The 24,066-nt window shown below is 50.2% G+C and overlaps 1 protein-coding gene across 1 annotated transcript in view; it reads left to right on the top strand.

The window, feature by feature from the left end:
* Positions 1 to 6,607: 6,607 nt before the first annotated feature.
* The window catches only part of IKBKE (inhibitor of kappa light polypeptide gene enhancer in B-cells, kinase epsilon), a 28,118-nt gene continuing 10,659 nt past the window's right edge, over positions 6,608 to 24,066 (top strand). The window contains exons 1-15 of the mRNA XM_006834211.1: positions 6,608 to 6,694; positions 7,547 to 7,687; positions 8,220 to 8,349; positions 8,950 to 9,131; positions 10,095 to 10,255; positions 11,316 to 11,426; positions 11,929 to 12,108; positions 12,700 to 12,896; positions 13,588 to 13,652; positions 13,738 to 13,829; positions 13,945 to 14,031; positions 19,535 to 19,610; positions 19,882 to 19,994; positions 22,163 to 22,260; positions 22,441 to 22,459. Of these exons, the coding sequence (XP_006834274.1) occupies positions 6,608 to 6,694; positions 7,547 to 7,687; positions 8,220 to 8,349; positions 8,950 to 9,131; positions 10,095 to 10,255; positions 11,316 to 11,426; positions 11,929 to 12,108; positions 12,700 to 12,896; positions 13,588 to 13,652; positions 13,738 to 13,829; positions 13,945 to 14,031; positions 19,535 to 19,610; positions 19,882 to 19,994; positions 22,163 to 22,260; positions 22,441 to 22,459 (1,739 nt within the window). The remainder of the gene's footprint in view (positions 6,695 to 7,546; positions 7,688 to 8,219; positions 8,350 to 8,949; positions 9,132 to 10,094; positions 10,256 to 11,315; positions 11,427 to 11,928; positions 12,109 to 12,699; positions 12,897 to 13,587; positions 13,653 to 13,737; positions 13,830 to 13,944; positions 14,032 to 19,534; positions 19,611 to 19,881; positions 19,995 to 22,162; positions 22,261 to 22,440; positions 22,460 to 24,066) is intronic.

The raw sequence follows: 24,066 nt of genomic DNA, 5'->3' as shown, positions 1-24,066 counted from the left end.
GGCACTGTGGGTTAATCCACTGGACTGCAAAGTCGATTTGAACAGCAAGGTCAGCGGTTCAAGCTCACCAGCCACTCCTTGGAAACCCTATACAGGGTTGCTGTGGGTTGGAACTAACTCACCGGCACTTAACATGTTCAGACTATGAAATTCCCACAAAGAACTTGGGGATGGAAAGATGCTAGCTATTAGAAATCCAGCAGAGGAGAAGGGAGGCAGGTGATTCCGAGAGCACAGAATCCAAGAGAAGTCGAGGTTTAAACAAACAGGGAAGGACCAACTACACAATGCCAGTGGGGTAAGATGAAAAGTAATTGGTGATTTGGACAAGAGCACTTTGAGTAGAGGGGAAATGAGTCTACTTTGAAGAAGGTGAGTAGCTGATGGAACAAGAAGAAGGGGTGTGTAACGAGTCCACTCATTCAAGTGTTGCTTTGAGGGTTGCAGTAAACTAGGGACCAAGTTTTGTTTTTGTTTTTAAGATGGACTGTGGAGACCTAGGGAGGGTCCACTAGAATGGGAAGAAGTAAACTTCAGGAGAACGAGTGGAAGCATTGACCCTAATCAGGAGAAGGGGCACTTCCTCAGGCCTCATGGGTGGGAAGGCAGGTAGTAGACAAGGGGGTGAGAAAATGAGGGAGCTCCCTTTTGATGACTCCTCTCTTTTCTGTGAAGTATAAGAGAAGAGCTGAGGGTGGGAGAAGATGGTGCGTAGGAAGTTTCAGGGGTCAGTAGGGTGATGGAATGCTGGTTTGTACACACGAGGAAGGACTGTGTGGTACCATGCAGGCCACTTTCTCTCACTGGTCTGGAGGTTTCTCTCAACAGCCCCTTGTTCTACTGTTAGAGGAGCAGTCTAGGTCTGGGTGGAGGATTTGTTCCCTTGCTCTCCTCCAGAGCTGACTCCTGTCGTGGCTAAGGGCTATCTGGTAACCTCCTTGTTCAACCCTTCTATTGTGATAAGCACAGTAAGGACACACTGCTGCCCAAATCCCCACCCCTTCTACAGACCCACCCTTTCCCTAATCCTTCTCCTTTAGAGCAGGTGAGTCAGCTGTGAGAAACAGGCTCAGACCAACTAGGGACAGAAAAAGCAACCAATGTGTATTCAGATCCACCAGGTAGCAGGTACTTTATCTCATTTTGTCTTCATACCCACCCTCTGGGATCCTGAGACCCAGAAAGGTTGCGTGACTTGCAATGGATCACACTAAGTTGTAGAGTCAGGATTCAAGCCCGGGCATTAATGATGAAACCTCTGCCCTTCCCATGATACCATTCTACCATCCTTTGTAATAGACAAATGAGAGATTTTTCCTTGAGAGCTACCTTAGAGGACCCTCCTCTTCATGCCTCTGGTCTTTGTACCACCTTTGAATTGCACTTGTGTATCTATGATTCCTCAGAGCCACTTGAGAAAATGTGGTGAGGCCTCTTACAGACTCCCCCTCTCCCCTCGGGAACCTTTCAGGCCCCTCTACCTCCTCAAGTGAAACACTGGTCACACTGCCTCATTGGGTCCCAGAAGCTCAAGACTTCATTCATCTTGTCTAAGCCGACCTCAAGAATGCCCAGTGAAGCGGGATCTGTCACCGCACACAGGTCTAGCCCACCTTCCACCTCTCCGTCTTTTCTCTAGTTTTTCTGCACATTACCCTAAACAAGCCACACTCTTTACATGCCTTGTCTCTAATCCCTGCTGTTCTCTCCTTCCCAAGTCTGGCCAAGCATCACTCGTCTGCCAAACCCTTATTGACCACTGCATACTGCCCCCAACCTCCAGGTTTCCAAAGTCACCATCTGCTGCGTCTATCAGAGCTTTCACTAAAGCCCTAGAGAGAGTTCTTGGGTTCCCTTTGTGTCCTCAGCATACAGCACCTGGTTCAGAGTAGGTGCTAGACACACAGTCCTTGCATTCACTAGACACACAGTCCTTGCATTCGAAGGTGCAAAAGACACTGGGAAAGAGATTGAGCTTGTTGGAGAGAAGAACGTGGGCTGCTAGCGAGGACTGAGCAGGTTCATCAGGTAGAAATGGGTAGATGCTTGAAGGCAGGCCTAGTTATATTGCAATAACAAACAACCTCAACACCTCAAGGACTTTAAACAATGTTGGTTGCCATCAAGTCATTTGAGACTCAAGATGACCCCTTGTGTGCAGAGTAGAACGGCTCCATATGGTTTAATAACCTTTAAAAAGCGGGTCACCAGGTCTGTGTGGGTTCCAACTGCCACGTTTCAGTTAATAGTGGTGGTGGCTGTGTGCCGTGGAGTCGGTTCCAACTCAGAGTGACCCTGTACAGGGTTTCCAAGGCTGTAAATCTTTACAGGGGCAGAAAGCCTCATCTTTCTCCTGCGGAACAGCTGGTAGTTTCAAACTGCTGACCTGGCAGTTCGCAGCCCGATTCGTAACCACTACGCTACCAGAGTAAATAGTCAAGAGGGTTAACCATTTTCACTACCCAGGAATCCTTAACAAAGGTTGATTTCTGACCAACGCTGCATATCCCCTGTGAGCCAGCAGGGGGCTCTACTCATGATAACCACTGAGGCCCATGATGGAGCAGCTGCCATGTCTAACAGAATCATCGTATCAGTGGGCAGGGACTCCAGGGGATCTTGCATCAGCAATAAACTATTCTGGCCTGGAAATCACATGGCTCCACCAATCATAGGAGCACTCAGGAAGTGTAATACGCCTGGCAGGTGGGGAGCTGGAGATACTGTCTTAAGAGCACGAGAGCCCCAGAATGTGGTTACGAATCGGGCTGCGAACCTGAAGGTCAGCAATTCGAAACTACCAGCTGTTCCGCGGGAGAAAGATGAGGCTTTCTGCTCCCGGTAAGATTTACAGCCTTGGAAACCCTGTACAGGGTTGCTATGAGTCGGAACCGACTCCGAGGCACATAACCACCACCACCACCACTGTGAGAACCCATAGTGCAGTGCCTTTGGATAGGCCTAGCTCAGCGCCTGTATTTACGGGTGTTATCAGCAGGTATCTATCTGAGCATGAGGCAGCTCTCAGCCTGGCTCCTGTTCTTAGTGTCGCTATGAGAGGGGTGGGGCTGGCAGAGGAAACCATCAGGTGTGGCCATGGGAAAGTCCCAACATTCAATAGAAACATGGAATTTCCTGGTTTTAACCATTTCTTATCCAACCGCCATCTGAGAGCTGGGCGCCTGGGAAAGCTGATTGGGACATCAAGTCTTGAGTGGAAAGCTGGCACACCCAGCAGTCTCTGAAGGTCATAGGCAAGATACTGAAGGTCGCTGGGCCTCTAGACCTGGCTGTAAAATATTTTCCCGTTTCCCAAGTATTTGTTATTGTTGTTAAGTGCCATGTAGTCATAGTGACACTGAACAGGGAGGCTTTCCAAGGAGCAGCTGGAGGGAATGAACCACTCACCTTCCGGTAAGATGGCGGTTGGATAAGAAATGATTAGCAGTCCAGTGCTTATCCTACAGCACCACACCAGGACTCCGAGAATATTTGAATACATTGTTTCATGGCACTGGTGTGGCACTGCAGGATAATGCATGGGACTGCAAGGTCAGTTTGAACCCTCCTAGGAAACTCTACACAGAGTGACTATGAACTGGAACCAAGAACAATCCTCAAGCCATGAAAGAGAAAACTGGCTGGGAGATCCTGTGTTGTTGACACATCTGGGGCCCAAGACTCTTTCTTGGGAAGATGAGATTTCTCCTGGGAGTGGCTAGCCTTAGGCCTGGTCTCCAGGGGTTCCTGGGCTCCATTGTGGGAACAGGCCTTCCCACATACCTCTCCTTTAGTTAACTGGCCCAACCTGCTTTGTTGTCTCTGGCAGAGCCCTGAACGTCCCTGCTCCTGTGAAGTGCTAGAGATGCCAAAATAGCACCCAGTGGCCTGCCACAAACACTTGGGCCTCAGCTCCTGGCCTCTTTGTGGCTCACACACTGGCCCGGAACAATCCATGGCTTCCACTTGGGCACTTAAAGGATCATCTTTCTCCTTCCTGTTGGGGGTGGTCTGCGGTGGCTGGGCTGCCTCTGTCTCTTTAAGAAAGAGACAGAAGGAAATCAGGAAGTGTGAGAACACAGTGAGCTGAGCTGAGTGGCCACCAGAGGCCGGCAGGAAGCCCTCTGACATCTGTGCAAGGCCACATCAACTGGCCAACCTGCAGGTCCCTGAGGCCCAAGGCCCCCAGGATGCTATGTGTGTTGCCCATTAATGACAGTGTGCCCTGAAAGCTCCTGGGTGCTTTAGTCCTCACTTCCATAGTCCTCATTCCCTGGCGCTGAGATGGGGTGAGTGTGCCCGATCCTTGGACTTGGGGGAGGAGTGCAATGGCAGTGGGGAGGGGAGATAGCTGCAGGGCAGCCCTGAGCTGGGTACAGATTGTGTCTGCAGTGGCTCTCTGGGCCCAGAGCCCCCTCCCCGGATGTCTGTGCTACTGTGGGCCCAGAGGATGTCTGTGTTCCATCCACTTGGAAGGAACTGTTTGGAGGGGGCAGGGAGGGTGTGACATAGAGGGGGGCTGCTGGCCACCACCAGCACTTCTGGGCTCTCCATTTCCAATGTTTAGCTTCAGCCTCCATGCTTTCCTCCTGTCCACCTCTGGTGCCTGCTCTCCCTCTCCTGGAGGCTTTCACCCTGGCTGGGGAATCTGAGCGCAGAGGAAAGTCTCCAGCACAGCTGGGGAGCAGGACTGGAAACCCCCAGCCCTGTGGGAAAGGTGACAAACAGGAAAGGGTTAAAGGGCTGGGGCCAGAGGCCTTTGATGGAGGCAGAGACTTAAACGGCACCCTATCATCCGCCCTCCTCTTTCCGGTGTAGCTCAACCCCTGGACTTGCCACAGAAGGAGAGCTTAACACACCCTGGCTGAGGACAATGTTTGTCTGATCCAGGACTGCTCAGAGCTTGAGGTTAAGTGCGGTAAGTGCCCATCTGGCTGCAGCAGAGGTTGTGGGAGGCAGTGGGTGGGGCGACTGGCTCACTGCTCAGCCCACCACCCATTCATCCAGCCGCTGGCTGAAGCTTGTGAACAATAGGCAATGCTGGGGGCTGCAGAGGGCTTCCGGCACGACCAGGTCCCCTCTGGCTCTGCCCTCTGCACCACACTGCACCACACCCTGGGGTCTTTAGCTGTCCACCCTCACACCCCAGAACCCTGGGCTGAGCCCTTTGCTTTGATCTCGGGGTGCTTGCTCAGGGCCTCATACCTCCACAGCCCCCAGACCTGCTGGTTGATTTCTCTTCCTCAGGAGGAAGAACCAGGTGAGCTCGCTTTCAGGGCCTTAATGTCATCTTCAGGGAGTCTTTCACTACCTCAGTTGCTTCTCTTAAATGGAAACACTAATACATTATCTTCTGGCTCGAGGAACTGGCATTCTCAAGTGATTTACATTTTTTAAAGTAAGACTGTAGAGAAAGAAGGCTCAAAGCTGAGATGTGGTGGATTCCCAGGCACACTGAGAACCTATGTCAGGTAGGAGGCCTTCCCTGAGAGTGTTTAAGGGATAATGCTGCTGCCTTGGCTCCTTCTCCTACCCACTTACTGATGTCAGGTGGATTCCAGCTCACAGTGACCCTATAGGACAGAGTAGAGCTGCTCCTCAGGGTTTCTGAGTCTGTAAATCTTTATGGGAACAGACTGCTTTATCTTTCTCCTTCAGGGTGGTAGGTTTGAACGACTGACCTTGAGGTTAACAGGCCAAGGCTTAACCGTATATGCAACCAGGGTTCTTTTCCTTGCCTCCAACCCTTCCTCCCCAAACACACATATACACCAAACCCAGTCATCCCAAAAGACGAGTCATGACTCTATTTTTCAAGGAGGCATTGAGTTGAACTTCTCTGGGATGGATTTGTTTAGAGGGACAAGCCTTTGGAGAGAAGAAGGGTGCACGGATGGGGAAGGGAGTTAAAGAGGAGCTTCAGAACCTCCCCTGAGATTGAATTGGCTTCTGCCCCCACACTCATGCACGCTCACACTGTCACACATACGCACTCACCAACACACTCAGGGACACGCACTCTCACGCACACACATCCTCACACTCCTGAGCAGCCCTGACCTGGCCAGGCTGGCTGCCCAGGGAACAGCTGTTAGCTCACTGCAGCAGGAAGTGGTGGGCCCCTGTGAGTACATGGGGAGGGGCTCCAAGCTCATGTTGCAATCCTGGAGATTTGTGGTGGTGTGGGTTGACGCAGCCTGACCCAGGGCCCTCCCTCTAACACAGTTTCTGCTTCCTGGGACAATTCCAGGCTCGCTGGCAGAAACCTGGAATTCTCAGAGCCTGGCAGAGGTGAGAGAACAGAGGTTTGCCTCTCCAGGCAGGGGGGTTACAGCTGAATGCCTTATGCGTGGGACAGGTGCAGACCGTGGGTTGTGGGACAAATGTGGGCCCTCTTGATGCCGTGTGCTGTTTCCTTTTGAGGAAGTTACTTAACCTATCTGAGCTTCACACTCCCCCAACCCTTGCCACTGGATTGGCCACAGGAACCCTTCATGGGATGGTCTTGGTCAGACCACTGGTCTTGACCACAGGTATTGATGACCTCCAGGACCCCCAAGCATGTTCTTTTTCTAGGCCAACGGTGGCAGGCCAGCAGGAGCAGGAGATGCAGAGCACTGTCAACTACCTGTGGCACACAAATGACCTGCTGGGGCAGGGGGCCACCGCCAGTGTGTACAAGGCCCGCAACAAGGTAAGGTGCAGAACTGGTTCAGTCCGCAGCAGGCAGCAAGAGTGGACAGTAGTTGAAACTGCTGGACTTTGTTCTGCATGTTTCGGGGGGACTAAAGGGAGGTTTGAGCAGGGGTATAGGGACTGAAAGGGACTGCCAGGGATGACACCTGGGTCAAGCAGGGTTGGGTCTGGGGAGAAAGAGATAAAAGCACAAAGAAAAGCATCCAGGGGTAGCAAATTGGCTCTGGGAAGATCAGGGATTGGAAACAGGACTTGCTAGGAGTTCTTTGCAGAGCTGTATTAGAATATATGAGATAATACTCTCACAGATTTAAGAGCAGTTTAAGCCAGACAGAGCAGTTTCCAATCCTAGTCCCATGCTAACATTGCAATTATTATCAGTACCAATAGTGATAATAATTACAAAACAAAACGAAAAGAAACACCGTTTGCTGTAGAGTCAGCTCCAACTCATTATGACCCATGTGTGTCAGAGTAGAAGTGTGCTCCATAGGGTTTTCAATGACTGATTTTTTGGAAATAGACTTTCTTCCAAGGCACTTCTCTCTGGGTGGCCTGGAACCTCCAACCATTCAGTTAGCAGCAAAGTGGGTTAGCCATTACCTGGGGACTCCAGCATCAGAAGAGTTAAGGACCAGCAAGCATATCATCATCCACAGTGTCACCCTCGGTCACTTTTCAGGGCTGGATCTGGGAAGGGGAAGGAGCAGAGGGTAGAAGGTCTGGCTGCACGCAGACTGTCCTTTCTCACCTCTGGTGTTGGGCTGGCAGGAGAGGTTGCACTGAGACCTGGGAAGAGGTCTTGCCATGTTTCCTGTGCTGTTGCCCACTCCTCCCCTTTACTTTACAGAAATCTGGGGAGCTAGTTGCTGTGAAGGTCTTCAACAATGCCAGCTACCTGCGACCCCGAGAGGTGCAGGTGAGGGAGTTTGAGGTCCTGCGCAAGCTGAACCACCAGAACATCGTCAAGCTCTTTGCGGTGGAGGAGACGGTGGGTCCAGGGCTTGGTCATAGGAAGACCCCATGGGCTGGAAGAGTGGGCTCACACGGTGACAGATTTGGTTTCATGCTCACCAACAACTCAGCCAGAGCAAACCACCAAAAACCAGTTGCCAAGTTGATCCTGGGCAGAACCGTGCTACATAGGGCTTTCAGTGGTTGATTTCTCTAAAGTAGATCACCAGCTTTTTCTCCCAAGGCATCTCTGGGTGCGTGGACTTGAATTTTGGTTAGCATTCAAGCCTGTTAACTGTCTGGACCACCCAGGGACACTGAGAGGAATAAAGAATACCAGGGGAAGGAGCTTAATTGGAGAGGGCTTTTTGGAAAAAAATGATGCTCTGTTCTAAAATAGATAATCTGTATGAGACAAAGAAGGGAGACCAGACCAGAAGCTAGGGAATTGGGGCCTTTGAGCTGTAGGCTGAGCCATCTCCTCTTGAGAAAGCTGGTTTCTGGACCACAGGCATGGGCGAGAAAAGGCGGCGGTGGCGGCCTTTAAGCCTCCCTCTATCTCCGCACAGGGCAGCAGCCGGCAGAAGGTGCTGGTGATGGAGTATTGCTCTAGTGGGAGCCTGCTGAGTGTGCTGGACAGTCCGGAGAACACCTTTGGGCTGCCGGAGGATGAGTTCCTGGTGGTGCTGCACTGCGTGGGTGAGCCTCCCTGAGCACTGCTGCTGGAAGTCCCCACCACAGCACCAGGCAAAGTCCTGAAACAAGTATCCTAACAGGGACAATCGCTCAGAACCTCCTAAGGCCTTGTATCCCAGGTGTGGGGCACACACGGTTGAAGGGGCAGGGGCAGGACCCAGGTTTCAAACTCCACTTTAGGAGATCTGGTTGTGCAAGATTGCGAATGTACTAAACACCATTGAATTGTTCACTTTCAAAGAGTTCGTTTTATGTTGATTTCTCCTTTTTTTTTTTAAGTAAAAACAAAACCACTCTAAAAGTAAAATGGAGGGGTCGTGGAATGGGTACCTTTTCCTCTAACCCAGATTCTTCCCTCCACAATTAAAGGCCAATTGGACTCAGTCCTTCCTGGATGTCTTGGAGTCCAGATAGAACCTGATACCCCAGTTTCCTGGGGACTTCCTGCCTTTGCCCTGTGCCTGTCTCTGTATTCTTGCTTTTCCTGTGGCCGTCAGCTCATGGGTCCCCCTCTGTCTAGACGTAAGGATGTCTTCCCACAAGGTGGTGGCTCAGACCCTACGGATGCAGCCCGAGCCATTAGCAGCTTTCCTCTGTCCCCAGTGGCTGGTATGAACCACCTGCGGGAGAACGGCATTGTCCACCGGGACATTAAGCCTGGGAACATCATGCGCCTCATGGGGGAGGAGGGCCAGAGCATCTACAAACTGACAGACTTCGGGGCCGCGCGCGAGCTGGATGACGACGAAAAGTTCGTCTCGGTTTATGGGACTGAGGAGTATCTGGTGAGTAGGCGTTGAGGAGCGTGTTCCAAGCTGAGGACCCCCCGAAGGTCCCCTGAGAAGGGGCGGGTCCATCCTCCTTCTAGCAGGGTTCTATCTCACTCCGTTTTGTTCTCTGAGACTGAGGAGGGGGTGCTGCCAACCTGGTACTCCCTGAGGACTGGAAGCTTCTGGTTAACACTGTCATAGGGCACCGGGCGGGCAGCGGGGAATACTGGGGAGAGGCAAACAGACTCCCATTTTTGCGAAGACAAGTGGCCCCTTGTTGTTGTTAGTTGTCATGCCAAATTCCAAGAGGTCCCTGTTGTTAAGTGCCGTTGAATCAGTTCTGACTCATAGCAACCCTGTGTAGGGTTTCTGAGGAGCTGCTGGTGAGTTTAAAGCATTGACCTTGCAGTTCAAGTTGACCTTATGGTGGAGTGCTTATCCTACAATGCTACACCAGGACTTCAAGAGGTCCCTAGGTGGTGCATATGGTCTGTTAATCTAGAAGTTGCTAGTTTGAACCCACCCAGTAGTATGGCTGGAGATCGTGACCTGCTTCTGTAAAGATGTTGTTGTTAAGTGCCATCAAGTCAATACCGACCCATAGCGACCCTAAATAGGGTTTCTGCGGAGCGGCTGGTGAGCTTGAACCATCGACCTTGAAGTTCAAACCAATTTTGCAGTACAGCGCATTAACCCACAGCACCATACCAATGGCCAAGAAAACCCTATAGGGCAGTTCTACCCTGTAACATGTGGGGGCGCTATGAGTCAGAATCAACTTGATGGGGACTCACCACAATGTTCATCAGTAACCCTGCTCAACACACACTGGGTAGAAGGCTCCATTTTTGAGATTACAAAGGAGGTGGTTGTGAAGGGTTCTGTTTTCCTTGTAGGCTGTGGAAGGGGTCTGATTGTGGGGCTCAGGCCCATACTCACCCTCGCCCTCAACACTCCCCTCTACTGCTCTCTCCTTAGCATCCCGACATGTATGAGCGAGCAGTCCTTCGCAAGCCCCAGCAGAAGGCGTTTGGGGTGACGGTGGATCTCTGGAGCATTGGGGTGACCTTGTACCATGCAGCCACGGGCAGCCTACCCTTCGTCCCATTTGGTGGTCCGCGACGCAACAAGGAGATCATGTACGGTGGGCCTCAGGCAGGGAATGAGGAGGCACAAGCCCAGGCCTTCTGATATGTACACAACAGGCCCTTCTCTCCCATGGGTCCCGGCTGGGTCTCCATCATGATGTCACTGTTCCTCCTACTTCCCCTCAAACTCTATGGTTCTCCTCTGGTCTGACCTGCTACCCCAGCCTTCTCCCAGGTTCCATTCAATAACTTTGTTAATCAGTCCATCAAGCAAGAAGCTTAACCCTAGCCTTGGTCTGGTGGGAGATGGGTAATCACCTCCATATGTGATTCAGGGCTTCTCTTTACTCCCGCCCCTCAACTTTGCTGCTCACCACATCTAAACTGAGCCTCAAAAAAGTGACTTGCCCAAGGTCACAAAGGATGCCAGGCAAAGGTGGGACAAGCAGCCAGCCTCCTGACCCCCAGCCCCCTGCTGTCTGGAATAGTAACAGCAGAAGTAACTGGAGCTAACAGTGGCTCTTGTGGGAACAGAGGAGATTTTAGATGGATCAGTAAGGAGTTCAATGCACCCACATTCAGCTCAGAGCCCCAGCTGTGTGTGAATGCTGTTGTTGTTAAGTGGCATTGAGTCAGTTCCGACTCACAGTGACCCTGTATAGAATTTCCAAGGAGTGGCTGGTGGGTTTGAATTGCTGGCCTTGTGGTTCAAGCTGACCTTGCGGTCCAGTGTATTATCCTGCAGCACCACACCAGTGCTGAGTAACCCTTTATTGGGTTTAGGGGAAAGGGTTGGCCTGGACTGGGCTTGTCAGGGAAGGCTGGACTCTGAAGGAGGATATTGAGGGCCAAGTAGAGCATAGGCAGAGGTGTGGAGGCAGGCTGGGTAAGGAATGTGTAAAGAGGAGGTAGAGGCAGCGGACAGTGAACAGGTCTGTGTATCTAGAGCAGAAAGTGCCCCAAGTCAAGGCAATCTCATGGGTTGTCAGCCAGGACTCTAGAATTCCATTTATTCAGACTTCCTCATAGTACTTGGGTGACTTTGAACAACATCATCCCCTTGTGGGTGAGGGACTGGGGTACCCACTAGCACAGCCCTACCTCATCCCAGGTACCGAATCACCACAGAGAAACCAGCGGGGGCCATTGCGGGCACTCAGCGGCGGGAAAACGGGCCGCTGGAGTGGAGCTATGCCCTCCCCATCACCTGCCGGCTGTCGATGTGAGTGGGGCCCTGGGAGGTGGGCAGACATAGCCCCCAGTCTGTGGCATCACCTCCCTGCTGAGAGCTGTAGCTTCTGAGACCCGGTCCCGGGGCTGCTGGACCAGGCACAGCACATGCCCTTTCTGGGCTCAGTTTTCCATCTGGATACTGGAATAATTCCATCCTGCCCCCTCGGTCCTGCTTCCTCAGGACGTTCTTATGGATTGCCCCTACAACCTACTCCAGGAAGGTCCCTGGTTGGCACAAACTGTTTACGTTTGACGACTAGCCAAAAGGTTGGAGCTTCCAACCCACCCAGTGGCACCTTGGAATAAAGGCCTGGTGATCTACTCCCATAAAGATTACAGCAAGGAACCCCTCAGAGCTCAGGTTGACTCTGTACACATGGAGTCACCCTAGAGTCGGAATCTACTCAATGGCAATGGGTTTGGTTTGGGCCTACTCAAGGAGAACAAGTCCAGGTCTTGACCCCTGACCCCTCTGTGTCCTGGGAGAACAGGGGACTACAGAGTCAGCTGGTGCCCATCCTGGCCAACATCCTGGAGGTCGAACAAGCCAGGTGCTGGGGCTTCGACCAGTTCTTTGCGGAGACCAGTGACATCCTACAACGTAACATCATCCATGTCTTCTCGATGTCCCAGGCAGCCCTGCACCATGTCTATATCCACGCGCACAACACGTAAGTGGGGACCTGGAGAGAAAGCAGGAAAGCCCTTCTTTACCCCTTGGGGTAGGGGTGGGGTCACAGTAGAAGGCTGCCTAAGCCAGCACCTTCCAGAGCAAGTTCTGCAGAGTGTTTAGATAGGAAAGCTTCCTGGTTCAAACTTAGTAGTTTGGAAAACTATTCATTCCACCAAGTTAAAATTAAACCAAGTTAAAATCAAAATTGCTGCCGGACTTCAGAGATTCAGCAACTTTGATGTTGCAAATGTACATTATAAATCTCCCAGAAAAGTGGACAGGGCATTTCCCAAATTTGTTTGCTCATAGAACCTTTTTTCCTGGAGAATTTTGTGGGACTAGATGAATTTTAATGGAGTGTGGCGAGAACCCTGAATTCTGCCTCCATGCACTGTAAGACAAGCGCTCCACTTTGCCTCTCTTTACCCCTGATGAAAAACAAAACACCCCAGGTCCTTCCTCTGACATGCTGAGCCCCTGTCACAGACAGTAGTAACTGGGATTTGGTCATCCTGTCCTTGTCTCCTGCATGCTGTACCCACCCCTGACACGTTCTGTCCTTCCTTGTCCCCCTGTGCATCCCTTCCAGGATTGCCATCTTTCTGGAGGCTGTGTATGAGCAGACCAGCGTGGCACCCCAACACCAGGAGTACCTCTTTGAGGGCCACCTCTGTGTTCTCGATCCCAGCCTCTCGGCACAGCACATCGCTCACACCACTGCAAGCAGCCCCCTGACCCTGTTCAGCATGGCCAGTGAGACCCCCAAGGGGTTGGCCTTCAGGGACCGTGAGTAGGGTTACGCTGGTGGGGCCTCTTCTCCTCCCCCTCACAGTCTCCCCCGAAAGATGACAGCTTACAAGCTGGGGCATTGCTTAGTTCTCTTTGTAGGTCTTTGGGGGCCACCAGGTATAGGAGGCAGAAGTAGTTCTAACTCTGCATGTGGCTGAGCATCACAGTGTCCTCAGAGTTGAGAAAGAAAAACTCCAAGTGGCACGGAGATTAGGATTTAATGTGCTCTCTGCAAAGTGCAGCTGGTGGGGGAGTCTCAGCATATGTGTTGTAGGAGTAAGGGAAGTCAGAAGGGGTCCAGCGTAAAATCCGACTCCTCATTTGGGTGATGCTAATTTCATCTGCCTCTTGGGGGTCCCTGAGACTGGGAAGGGAAATTAACCTTGAAGCCCATTGGCAGCAAGGTGGTTTGGGACCATCTTTTGGCTGTTGAGATGAGGCCTTGGGAAGGAGAACAACGTTCTCCAGAGTGGACACTGGGAGGCAGTGAGGGACTACAGCTAGAACACCGAGTGTGTTTGAGGGGAAGACCTGGAGAGGCTTGGCAGGTGGGGGGCGCTAGTGAGTTAGGAAGCTTGAGGCCGAAGATTGGGGTGAAAGTGGATGTGAGCTAGAATGAGGAAAGGTGAGCTCTGCATTAGTCCAGGACTGTAGAGGCAGGCCCCTCAGATAGGGTCTTTGTCTGCAGCTGCCCTGGACATCCCCAAGTTCGTCCCCAAAGTGGACCTGCAGGCAGATTACAACACCGCCAAGGTGAGGGGCAGGCCCAGGTGACAGGGAAGGGGTCCCACAGAAGTAGGGGACAGGGGAACTAACCCTGCCCACCTGTGTGTTTCAGGGTGTGTTGGGTGCCGGCTACCAATCCCTGCGGCTCTCACAGGCCCTGCTGGGTGGGCAGGAGATGATGCTTCGGGGACTGCACTGGGTGGTGTGAGTACCCTAAGGGCCGGCTGGAGAGGGTGAGGCTGGGCAGGAGGCTCACAAGGGCAACCCAGACCACTACCAATTCGTAAGCAGGGAAGTCTGACCCGCTCCCCTTGGACAGGGAGGTGCTCCAGACCACGTGTAGGCGGACGCTGGAGATCACACAGACAGCCCTCTTCTTCCTTAGCAGCAGCCTGGGCACCGAGAGGTGGGTGTCCTGCCTATGGCAGGGAAGTCTCTGCCAACCTGTTCTTCATGCCTGATATTTCCAGTAGTACTCTTGCCCTCCCTGGTCCAGAGCTCCTGCCTTCCCTGTGCTGTAGAACAGGGGAATACTCCCACCTCACCCCTAACAAACTCCTGCACATCTCCCACTGCCTCAGAACAAAGGGGCCTGGAGGTTCATCTCTGGGTCAAAAGAAGGGGCCTCCTTCCTGTGAGACCCTTCTATGACTTAGCTAGACAGCCTGGAGAGGAGATCTAGGAGCCTGTCACCCAGACCCTGGACAGGCCAGGGCATAATAACTCATATAATCACCCCTCCTGGCCCCTTGTCCCACATTCTCTGATTCCCTACCTCTCTCTCTGGATTCCTACACCACCACTCTTCAGTGGAGATGTCAAGTGATGGAGTAGAAAAGGGGAGAGTGGGGAGGAGGGAACCAAACTGGAGGGTCTGGAGCTGAGAAACCCAGGGTGGCTCCCCTCACCCCCCGGGAATAGGGCACAATCTGGAAGGCGAGCAATGGGCTCAGAGGCCGGGGAAGCTGGTGGAAGGCTTTCCTGCCTAGAGGAGGTGCGTGGTGACAGGGGAGTAAAGCCTGCTGGCTGTCCCACTCCTCCACCCTCCCATCCTGTCCCACCCTGTGTCCCTGGCCCTCCTTCCAAGAGCTTCAGGGAATTTCCCAACAACAGGGTTGACTCACTGGAGACTTGCTGCTGCCAAATCCCAAGAGGCACACAGGGCAGTGCGAAAAGGAGAGAGCGTCTCCAGGGGGCAGGGACAGAGTCCCCATCAGGACCCAGCTCCTTCATGTGGTGGAACTGCAGAGAACAGGGCCTGTAGGCTTGGTTGATGAGTGCCCAGTGAGCAGAGCTCTGTCAAGACACAAGTCCAAGGACAGTGGTGATATTATCCCACAATCTCCTGCAGGACCTGGGCCTCCCTGAGAGCCCTTTCCCAACATGTGAGGGCTAGTAGGATGGGTAAAGGGAGATTGGAGGTGGGTAGAGGCAATTGCAGAGGCATGCTTGGAAGAGATGAGTCTTTTAAGGCCAAAAGGAAAAAGAATACCTTGGGCAGGAAAGTCTTGTGCAGAGATAGAAAAAGGCCAGTTTTGGGGGACAGGAAGTCACGCTCATGATGGAAAATGTCCCAGAGGGGAACTGGAGAGTGATGGATGGGTGGAAAGTACAAGGGAAAATTCGTGAAGGTCCCTGAGGCTGTAGTTGGGAGGCTACTGTTGACTGGACTCATGGTGACCCCACATGTGCCAGAGTAAAGCTGCACTGATTTTTTGAAGTAGATTTCCAGGCTTTTCTTCAAAGGTACTTCTGGGTGGACTCCAACCTTGTTAGCAGTTGAGCTTGTTAACAGCCTTATGCCACCCAAGGACTCTATTGGGAAGTTGGCAAAACAAAAAACAAACCCACTGCCCAATGCCCTCAAGTGGATTCTGTCTCAGAGTGACCCTGAGGAGCACAGTAGAAGTGCTCCAGTGTTCTAAATTTTCAAATCTGCAAATCTCTTTACAGAAGCAGACAGACTGAATCTTTTTCTCATAGAGCAACTGGTGGGCTCACTGACCTTTCCGTTTACAGTTGAGTTTACAACTGCTATACCACCAGGGCCCCTCTTTTGGAATGTTAGGACCCAATAGAATAACTGGTGGGGACTCACTGCAGGTTCTAAATCAACAAAGAGATGTGTAAGAAGGCATTCTGGGTGTTTATCCCCTCTCTTCCTGCACTGTCAGGAGTGGTCGTCTGACCCTGAGTCTGGAGTCCTTGTGTCTCTGGATTGTATCTCTCCCCTCAGAACTCCCAGCCTCCTCTGAGGTGTGGTGTAGGTGCAAAGGTCATGGAGAATGGCAGCATAGGAAAATCACTGAGCACAGTCTCAGGGCTGGGGCCGTGCTCTTTGCTGGTTCCCGGTTCCGTGTGTGATGCTGGGCCATCATCATCTTCCCCAGCTGGGCCTCTGTTTCTGAATTTTCAAAGTGAGAATGGTAGATGATCCCTGAGGCCTCCCCGTTCTGATGTTTCACAGCCTCATTCTTTTTGTTTTATTTTGGTTTGTTTTTTAAATGTTTTATTGTGAATTGTGTGATAGTTTACATTGGAGAACATTAGTTATACATTCATCCTGTTGTGTATCGTTTCATTGCCATGGTTACAATCCCCTCCATGCATCATCAGCCAACCAAAGGGTATACTCTGCAAGCCTGCCCCCTGGTCATCAGCACACAGCCCCTCTCCCTCTCTGGGTCTAAAGTCTCCAGCTGTTCCATCTCTCCACATCATCATCTCTGCCTCCATCTCTGTCATCACTGCTTCTTTGGATAGGGCACCACACACCACTCTTCTCCCTTGATGGTCGTAGGGACCTCCGCTCCTGGACTGCAAAGTTAATCACCCCCCTCCTTGCTACAACATATCTACCTTTACCTTTCCAACCCTCACAGTCAGTCCTGATAATAATTATTCACTATTGTATCACAAGAGACCTATCCGCATTTCCTTTCATCAGCCCCTCCTAGACAGATTGGATACTACTCAGTGGAAATTCTACCTTCCTCCACGCTCTCTGGATCTAGGTTCCCTCTTGAAAGCTTGTAAGCCAGTTACTTCTTGCCTTTGTAGCCCTCCCCCACACCCCCACCCATTTTGGGTAGCCAATGTCCAAGTTGCCTATCCCTGTCTACTCTGCATGTGGAGGGGCTGGGAATGATGCTCGCTCTAAGGATTTGTTCCCTCTTTTGAGCTACTGCATCCATAGGTGTAGGTCAAGTTCATCAAATTGTATCAGACTGCTCTTTTTCCTCTTCTTTCTTCTTCTAGTGGAGCTCTGATCATTCAGTAACCTCATTCATTTTTGAGCATCCTCAGACCTATATATTTTTCTAAGCCACTAGCTCTTCTCAGGTTGGAATGTGAGCTATTTTGATGAGCTGAATTTATCTTGGGCGAAACCTGAGCACCTGGCACAAAGTGTCCAGGCAGTGCCAGCCTGTCTGTTTACCTCCCCTTTCACAGCGTGCTTCCCCATGCCCTGGACTCCCCCCACCCCAGGCAGCCCTAACTGGCAGGGCATACTTGTCTTTGCCCAGAGCTTCCTGTTCCTCCTTGGCAGTTGGAGTCCAGCTCATGTGACCAGGGCAGTTCTTGGAGTTTCGGAAGTGCCTCTCACCCATCATCAAAAGAAGGGTGTGTTCCTGTAAACGTGCCTTCTTCTCCCCGAGTCCTCTGTGAAGGACTTTCGTTTCTTATTCCCGTGGACACCTTTTTAGGGACTAGGAAGGAAAATTGTCTTCTGAGGCTTGAGAGAGAAAGTGACTACCCAAGATATGAGTGAAGCCACCCAAATTCAAATCCATGTCCCCTGACTCTCAGCCTCACCTTGTTCTACCATCAGTGACAACATGCCCTTCCTTTCACTCATGTGCTCAGTAATTCATTCAATGATCATGAGTTGAGCCGCTTACTAGTTGCCATCAGCTCCAATCATGGCACCATGGTGTAGGAGTGAAGGAAGTGTTGCTGGTCTTGCGCCATCGTTATGGTCATTGAGTCATATGAGTCCACTCTGGTGGCTGTTGTGTCAGCCTGCCTCCTTGAGGATGTCCTTCATTTATGCTGACCCAGGCATGATGTCCTCTCCAAACATTGAGCAACTACTACATCCTAAGCCCTTGCCTAGGCATTGAGACAACATCCCTACCTTCATAGAGCATTTAGATAATTTCCAGATCATTTCTATTTTTTCTTTGCTACTTTCTTTAGGAGTCCTGGTGTGGTGCTGTGGGTTAATGTGCCAGACTGAAAAGCCGTTTTAACTATAAGGTTGGTGGTTCAAGCTCACCAGTCGCTCATTAGAAACCCTATAAAGGGTCACTATGGGTCGGAAACGACTCAACGGCACTTAACAACAACAATAAAATGAAAACAACTGTCTTTTATCTCCTTTCCCCTCCATTTCCAAGCCAAAATTTGCAGGACTCTTTTTTCCCTAATTTTTGTTATTAAGAAACTGTATATGCAAATAGCAGAAAGTTACAAATACAGATAAGCAAAACTAAGAACATATAAATACCAAATCCCACTATTGACAACTACTTCTTGCTAACACCTGGTCGTATGTTGTTGTTAGGTGTTGTTGGGTTGGTTCTGGCTCATAGTGATCCATGTACAATAGAACAAAACACTACCGTGTCCTGAACCATCCTCACAATTGTTGTGTTTGAGCTCATTGTTGCTGCCATTTTGTCAATCCATCTCATTGGGGGCGTCTTCCTCTTTTTTTGATGACCCTCTACTTTATCAAGCATGACTCCAGGGACTGGTCCCTCCTGATGGCATGTCCAAAGCATATGAGATGAAATCTTACCATCTTCAATTCTAAGGCGTATTCTTGCTATATTTCTTCCAAGAAAGACTTGTTTGTTCTTCTGGCAATCCATGGTACTTTCAATATTCTTTGCCAACATCATAATTCAAATACATCAGTTCTTCTTTGATATTCCTCATTCATATGCTCATACATATGAGGTGAATGAAAATACCATGACGTGGGTCAAGCACACTTTAGTTCTCCAAGTGACATCTTTGTTCTTTAAAACTTTGAAGGGGCTTTTTACAATAGATTTGTCCAATGCAACATTATTTAATTTCTTGATTGCTGCTTCCAGGGGCATCAATTGTGGATCCAACTAAAATGAACTCCTTAATAGCTTCAATCTTGTCTCCATTTACCATGATGTTGCTTATAGGTCCTGTTGTGAGGATATTTCTTCTCTTTACATTGAGGTGTAATACATCCTAAAGGCTGTAACTTTTGACCTTCTTCAGTAAGCGCTTCAAGTCCTCTTTGCTTTCAGCAAGCAAGGTTGTGTCATCTGCACATCACAGGTTGATAATGAATCATCCTCCAACCATGAACACCTTGTTCTTCTTCATAATGGCTGGCTTGTGTTATTATAGAAGTTCTTGGGTGGTGCAAATAGGTTGTGCTCAACTATTAACCAGAAGGTTTGTGGTTTGAACCCACCAAGCAGCAGCACAGAAGCATGGCCTAAGAGTCTGTTGCTGTAAAGGTTACAGAGAAGAACACCCTGTGGAGAGGTTCTACTTGGTATGGTATAGAGTTGCCAGGAGTTGGAATTAACTTGATGGCAAGATGCTTGATTATTTTCTTTGCTTGGTTTTTGTTTTGGAATCATAATGTACTCATGAATTTCATAGACTCAAGGTGTTCCAACTCACTTCAGTCTTCATTCTGTTTAATGCCCAACAATGCCATAACTTTGATGAGTAAAGGCCTCTTCAAGGTGCCTCCTGTGCCCCCACCATGACACTCTCCAAAGATACCATCAGCCTGACAGGCAGTCCCAAAGTTGCTATGCTCAGTGTGTGTCACCTACCTGCTACCTCAGTTGTCTCATAATGGGGCAGCCTCTCCACCCGACCCCGCACTTCTCCTTCCTTCTCTCAAGGTTCACCACTGTGGCTGGGGGGCCTGAGACCCAGGAGTTGAGTGGGGCCGCAGAGCTGAGGTCCAGGCTACGAACCGTGAGTGAGGCTGTGGGCGTAGATGTGGCTGTGGGAGGTATGTGTATAACAGGGGAAGTGAGAGGTGGGGAGGAGTGTGTGGAGAGAGTGAGATTGTTGGCAGTGTGTGTTGGAGCGAGTGAGTGGGAGCTAAGTATGTGGGAAGGTGGAAGGATGGGGGAGGGTTGTGGGGAGGTGGCCCTTATCAGGAGTAGAGTTGATGGGGGCAGTCATTCAGCCAAGCTGCCTACAGAGGACTGAGGACCCACGGGGGCTGCCTTCTGCCTCACAGCTGGCAGAAGTCCTCTCCAGATGCTCTCAAAACATCACAGAGACCCAGATGAGCCTGAGAAACCTGAGCTCGGAGCTGGCGAAGAACCGGGATCAGGTACATGAGGACAGAAGGTCTGTGGGATTTCCTTCTTTTGGGGTGGGGGACCCACCTGTATCAAGTAGATTGTGCTGGGGCCTGGAGTGGTGGTGTGGGCTCAGGAATGAGCAAGACCCTTCCCTGTGACTAGCTGTAGGGAGAAGAGGATGGTGTGGGGGGCTGCCCTCCCCTGGACAGTTGAAGAGCAAGTTAGGACTCCAAGTGGGGCTCTGTGTCAGGCTCTGAGGGAGGTCCTCTGTCCTAGATATTTAGTCCTAAGAGCAATCCTAGTGCTCTGATCATGCCCTCAGGGAGCTTAGCATACCCTGAGTCACAGACAGTAGGTGATAAAGACAGGCCTTCCAGTCCCATCTCCGAAGCTCAGACTTCTGGCCTACACCAAGGATTTACAACCTGTGACAGCCGTTTCTCCAGGCCAAGTTCTCCAGGCAAAAATACAGCCGAGGTGGTCACAGGCTGAGAGAAATGGTATAGAGTTTCTGTTTGGAGTGGTGACAAATTTTGGGAACAGTGGGGGTAGCTAGACAGTATAATTGTGGTTGTTGTTGTTAAGTGCCATTGAGTCGGTTCTAACTCATAGCAACCCTGTATAGAGTTTCTGAGAAACAGCTGGTGGGTTTGAACTGCTGACCTTGTGGTTTGCAGTCCAGTGTTGTTCCTATAGCGCCACACCAGGAATCCCTAGTGAGATCCATAATCCTATGATTTCAACTCGAAATTTTAAATGCTTTGAAAGCCACAAATTTCTCTAAGCTATTTTAGCTGCAAATCCCAACCTACACAGGCACGAGGCTCTTAGAGATAATTTGGTAGATCACTGCACTGAGCCAGCCTCAACTGATGGTGACATTATGACCAACAGAAGGAAGCATTGTCCAAATGTGCTGGTCATCTCACCAGATGTCTCCCTCTCGTTTGCTGGCTCTTTACTTCACAAGCATGATGTTCTCCTCTAGTGATTGATTTCCCCGCTCCCCCAGTGATGACTCACAAGGTTTACACTGGCTCATTTTCTGAAGTAGATTGCCAGTCCTTTCTTCCTTGTCTTTCATAGTCTGGAATCTCCACTGAAACCTGTCCACCATGGGTGATCCTGCTGGTATTTGAAATACTGTTGGCATAGCTTGAAGCATCACACAAGCCAGGCCAATCTGACAAACTGACAGATGGGTGATGGGAGGCTCGTATCATTTTCCTTATCCTACTGAGAGCGTTCTTATAGTTCTCTGAAGGCATGACTGTATTTGGTTCTGAAATGCTGCCTCTGACCCCGCTAGGGTGTTCCCCAGTATGCTGTGTGCACATGCGGCTTCCTTTCACAAATCAGGAAAACACCACGCATTTCAGATACAGACCGTGAATCCGTGGTCTTGGCCTAACCTCTTTCACAACCCAGGCTTTCATGAGGGAAGGCTTTCTGGGGCTGGCAAGGCCCTAGGAACAAGCTGAGACCCCCACCCCCAGCTCTGCAAATAGCTGAAGGGGGCAGTCTTGGGAGGAGTGTGGAGAGAAGGTGGAGCTAAGTAGACCCTACAGTGGATAAGAAATAATCCGCCCCCCCCCCCCACACACACACACACACACTCAACATAGCAAACGGTTCTTGAGAGAATGACTTCCCCTTCCCTCTTCCTTCCCTCCAGGCAGGACCCCCCCCCTCCCATTTAAACAAGAATCATTGATTCATTCTTGTTCTAAACAGGGATTGTTCATTCCTTCTTTATTCATTTAGAGTTTCTTCCCTGTGCTAACCACTGGGAATACCAAGAAGGCACTACTTTGCCCTCTGCTGGTGACCAGGAAAGAGACTTCTCCGCCACCCCCACCTGGTCCCTCACTGCCAGTCTCCCTGGACTCTGGGTCCTCCAGCCATCTGGCCCTGGCACAAGTCTAGTTTCTGACACTTCTCTTGATTTGCTTTTTCTCACCCTTACTAAATGTGTGTGTGCAAAACAGAGACCATGGCCCTGAGAGACAGACAGGCAAACAGAGAATATGATTGAGAGGTGGCTTTTAGCTGGCGTCAACATACCTCAGCTAAGCTTACAGACAAGACTGACCCCCAAAGCTGTGGTCATGAAGTTGCTCCCCCTACTCCCACCCCAGCTCCAGCCTCTCCCTCACCCTTTATTCCCTGCCCTTTGCTTCTCCCATCACCTGGCCCCTTGCCTCCTTCCCATAGCATCCAGCAGATACAGTGCTGTTTGGACAAGATGTACCTCATCTACAAACAGTTCAAGAAATCCAGGATGCAGCCAGGTGAGCCTCAGGGAGAGCCAAGTACCTCACGTACACCCTCTTTCCTCCCTTCTTTCTTCCTGCCTAATCTTTAAAAAGACCCTCTGGGGAGATCCACTGGTTTACTGAACAGGGATGGGAAGTCGCTTGCCCTAGGGGACTGCCATCCTGGGACAGGCAGGAGCAGTGTCAGACCCAGCAGAGTGTTAGGCACCCAGAGAGGACTCCATTGCCTGGTGGGGTTGGAGAATAAATGTTCCCAGCCCCAAGCATGTCCTCGTCTATAGGCTGAAGGTGTTGGGCTTGGCTGTGAAATTCTCTTCTATCCCTAAGACTATCTTAAAAGCACTGTCCAATAAAACTATGTTGAGAGCCACAAATGTAATTTTAAGTCTTCTAGTATCCAAGTTTTAAAAAGCAAAAGAAATAAGTATAATGAATTTTAAGATACATCTTACCCAACACAATATATCCAAAAGGTTGTTTCAGCATGCAATCAATATAAAAATCAGTATCAACACATTATTAAAGAGACATTTTACTTTCTTCTCTCTTTTTTGGGGCACTAAATCTATTTTACATCTATACTAAAACCGTGTGTGTATGTTGCACTTAAAACGCATCTCTGTTTGGATGCCAAATTTTTAACAATGAAAGTGAAACAGAGTCTTAACCAAAACCATAAAATTGTTTTTGATGGAAAAAATCTTTTATACTCCTCTACTATTAAACTGGAATTGAATGATAGGAAATTAGTTCTGCAGCTAGACTAGCTATATTTTGAGTGCTTGGTGGCCATAGGTGATTTGTGTGGTTCTGGAACATTCTATTTGCTAACCTTGGAGGCTATGGGTCGGAGATGTGGGGTGAGCACCTCCACTGCCATTGAGTCTGTGCCAACACATAGTAACCCTCTAGGACAGAGTGGACCTGCTTGTCATTCTCCTTCAGAGCAGTTGGTGTGTTTGAACCACTAACCTTCCAGTTAGCAGTCCAATACTTAAGCCATGGCATCATCAGGATTTTTAGGACACCACTCATAAACCAAGCCCAAACCCACTGCCATGGAGCCAATTCCAACTCATAGTGACCCCGTATAGTGTTTCCCAGGCTGCACATCTTTACCGGAGCAGAAAGCCTCATCGTTCTTCCACAGAGCAGCTGGTGGGTTTGAACCCCCACCCATGCAGTTAGCAGTTTCAGCGCTTATCCTATAGCACCACTAGTGCTCCTTTGGGCAGTCCAGGAGCGCTCCAGCTCCTGGAAGCTAGTGGGGCTTGGGTTCAGCAACGGTAGTCTTAGACGCATTTGACCGCTTAGCTGCAATTTTAAGAGCACCTCAAAGGCTTTTCTGCTGGACTTCTAAGCATCTCCAATGCATGAGGCACCTCCCATGTCCTAAGGACTATGCACATCTTTATTTAAATTTATTAATATAAAATTCAAGGCTCTGGTACCTGATGCTCATTGAGTCAACTCAGAGGGTTTTCAGTGACTGATTTTTCAGAAGTACATCATCAGACCTTTTCTTTCAGGATTCCTCTGGGTGAACTATAACCTCCAGCCTGTCAGTTAGCAGCCAAGTGCATCAATCACTGACACCACCCACACACTATTGCCCTCTCTGTTTTATAGATGAGGAAACAGACACAGAAAGGTTAGGTAGTTTATCCCAGAGTACCCATCTTTAATTGTAGAGCTGGAATTCCAACCCAGGCAACCTAAGTCCTGCTGTTTTTAACCATTACCCATTACCCCCTCAGAAGGGCCTCATTGCTTTTGTTCTTTCACGAGTCCTTTTTTTTTTTTTTTTAATTTAAGGTTTTTATTGTGGATTGAGTGAAAGTT

Source organism: Chrysochloris asiatica, unplaced genomic scaffold (assembly GCF_000296735.1).
Source record: "Chrysochloris asiatica unplaced genomic scaffold, ChrAsi1.0 scaffold00009, whole genome shotgun sequence".
Lineage (NCBI taxonomy): Eukaryota > Metazoa > Chordata > Mammalia > Afrosoricida > Chrysochloridae > Chrysochloris > Chrysochloris asiatica.
This window is presented reverse-complemented; position numbering and strand designations above follow the sequence as displayed.